Source organism: Borostomias antarcticus (assembly GCF_949987555.1).
Source record: "Borostomias antarcticus genome assembly, chromosome: 14".
NCBI lineage: Eukaryota > Metazoa > Chordata > Actinopteri > Stomiiformes > Stomiidae > Borostomias > Borostomias antarcticus.
In genome coordinates, this window is record NC_140247.1 from 21047415 (window position 1) to 21049914 (window position 2500).

The 2500-nt window shown below is 45.7% G+C and overlaps 1 protein-coding gene across 1 annotated transcript in view; it reads left to right on the forward strand.

Moving 5' to 3' along the window:
- The window catches only part of LOC311317545 (connector enhancer of kinase suppressor of ras 2-like), a gene marked incomplete at both ends in the record, with an annotated part of 71444 nt that overhangs the window by 60537 nt on the left and 8407 nt on the right, over nt 1-2500 (forward strand). Inside the window, 2 exons of the mRNA XM_084448619.1 lie at nt 1-8; nt 701-749. The exon at nt 1-8 is cut by the window's left edge and continues 30 nt beyond it. Of these exons, the coding sequence (XP_084304745.1) occupies nt 1-8; nt 701-749 (57 nt within the window). The remainder of the gene's footprint in view (nt 9-700; nt 750-2500) is intronic.

The window sequence follows — 2500 nt, forward strand, 5'->3', positions numbered from 1 at the left end:
ACCGACAGGTGAGTGTGTGTGTGTGTGTGAGAGAGAGAGAGAGTATGAGTGTGTGTGTGTGAGAGAGAGAGAGAGAGAGAGAGAGTATGAGTGTGTGTGTGTGTGTGTGTGTGAGAGAGAGAGAGAGAGAGAGAGAGAGAGAGTATGAGTGTGTGTGTGAGAGAGAGAGAGAGAGAGAGAGAGAGAGAGAGAGATAGAGTATGAGTGTGTGTGTATGAGAGAGAGAGAGAGTATGTGTGTGTGTGTGTGTGTGTTTGTGTGTGTGAGAGAGAGAAAGAGTATGAGTGTGTGTGTGTGTGTGAGAGAGAGAGAAATAGAGAGAGAGAGAGAATGAGTGTGTGTGTGTATGTGAGAGAGAAAGACAGAGAGAGAGAGTATGTGTGTGTGTGTGTGTGTGTGTGTGTGAGAGAAAGAGTATGAGTGTTTGTGTGTGTGTGAGAGAGAGAGAGAGAGAGAGAATGAGTGTGTGTGTGTATGTGAGAGAGAGAGAGAGAGAGAGAGAGAGAGAGAGAGAGAGAGAGACGGAGAGAGAGAGAGAATATGAGTCTGTGTGTGTCAGTTTAAGACCTATACCATCACTTTATGTGGGTAAAGGACAGTGGTGATAGTATGTATTCCCTCTCCTCCTCTCCTACGTTCCTCCTCTCTTCCTCTCCTCTCCACCTCTCCTCTCTTCCTCTCCTCCTCTCCTCTTTCCCAGGTACTCGAGCTCTGGGATTGATCGCCAGGTTGGCGCCTCCATGAAGAAGGTGAGAACACACACACACCAGGACCATCATCTTCATCACCCGTCTCGGTGACTCGTCTGAACGTGACTCTCAGAGCAGGACTTATCTGAACATGACTCTTAGAACTCGACTCCTCTGAACATGACTCTAAGAGCAGAGACTCATCTGAACATGACTCTTAGAGCAGAGACTCATCTGAACATGACTCTTAGAAGGACTCGTCTGAACATGACTCTTATAACTCGACTCCTCTGAACATGACTCTTAGAACCTGACTCCTCTGAACATGACTCTAAGAGCAGAGACTCATCTGAACATGACTCTTAGAGCAGAGACTCATCTGAACATGACTCTCAGAGCAGGACTCGTCTGAACATGACTCTTAGAAGGACTCGTCTGAACGTGACTCTTAGAAGGACTCGTCTGAACATGACTCTTAGAAGGACTCATCTGAACATGACTCTTAGAAGGACTCGTCTGAACATGACTCTTAGAATGACTCGTCTGAACGTGACTCTTAGAAGGACTCGTCTGAACATGACTCTTAGAAGGACTCGTCTGAACATGACTCTTAGAAGGACTCATCTGAACATGACTCTTAGAACTCGACTCGTCTGAACATGACTCTTAGAAGGACTCGTCTGAACATGACTCTTAGAACTCGACTCGTCTGAACATAACTCTTAGAAGGATTCGTCTGAACGTGACTCTTAGAGCAGAGACTCATCTGAACATGACTCTTAGGGGCGAATTCACTAAAGCAAATTGCGCCCGCTAATTGCACCATTACATTGCGCGTCAGTTGCGCCCGCTATGTGCTCCGTTTTAAAAACCTATTCACTAAAGACATTGCGCTAATAATATCCCAGCGCAAACACGCCCATTCGGTGTTTGCGGCTGAGTGCAATTTGCTGCAGATATAGGAAATGACTATAAATACTGCGCATACAGCGCATACAACTCGTATGCATATCATTGGACGATGGCAGACAGAAAAAGAAAGATACGATTTTCAGACAGCGAACTTGAAGGCCTCACGGACGAGGTTCAAAAACATGTCTCACAGCTTCCGCAAAAAATATCACGACTGCAGCAAAAAATCATATTTGGGGTTTAATTTCCCAATCAGTCAGTGCCATTTGTGTGTGTAAACGCGGAAGACTGCAAACGGAGGTGGAATGATTTGATAAGACGAACAAAGGAAAAATTGTCATTTTATGTTATGCAAGTTGCAGCACGATGATCTGGCATACTTTTGGGGGAGTGTATAACATTGCCCCACCGGTACGATCTAGGCATCTAAACGGCCTTTCAGGATTCCAAATGTGCACTCAATCACACCGCGCGTCCTGATGTGAGCCCAGTTGTACGCCGCCTCTCCAACGTTGGAAGGATTACGCACGGGAGTCATCATCCATGGCTGAAGATGATACCTGCCGTCACCTATGATACAAAAGCAAAATATTTTCAAGACCATTCAAATAAAAAAAATATTGTGTAGGCTATGTTTTTATTTATTTATACCTATATCGGCCCCCAGCCGTTCAATGAACAGTTTCGCGTATAGACTATTATACGCACAGTTTCGTGCTATGTAGGCTATTATAAATAAGTATTATTCATTGGGGGAGCTTGGACTCGCTGGGGACGGGTGGAGAGACGCATAGTCAACTGAGCCTCCCCAGACGCGACTTCATCCTCCAGTTGGCTGAAGAGCTGCGCGCTCTGGTGTCCAAACAGCTACCGCGGTGGTTCTAGTGTTAAATCAAAAA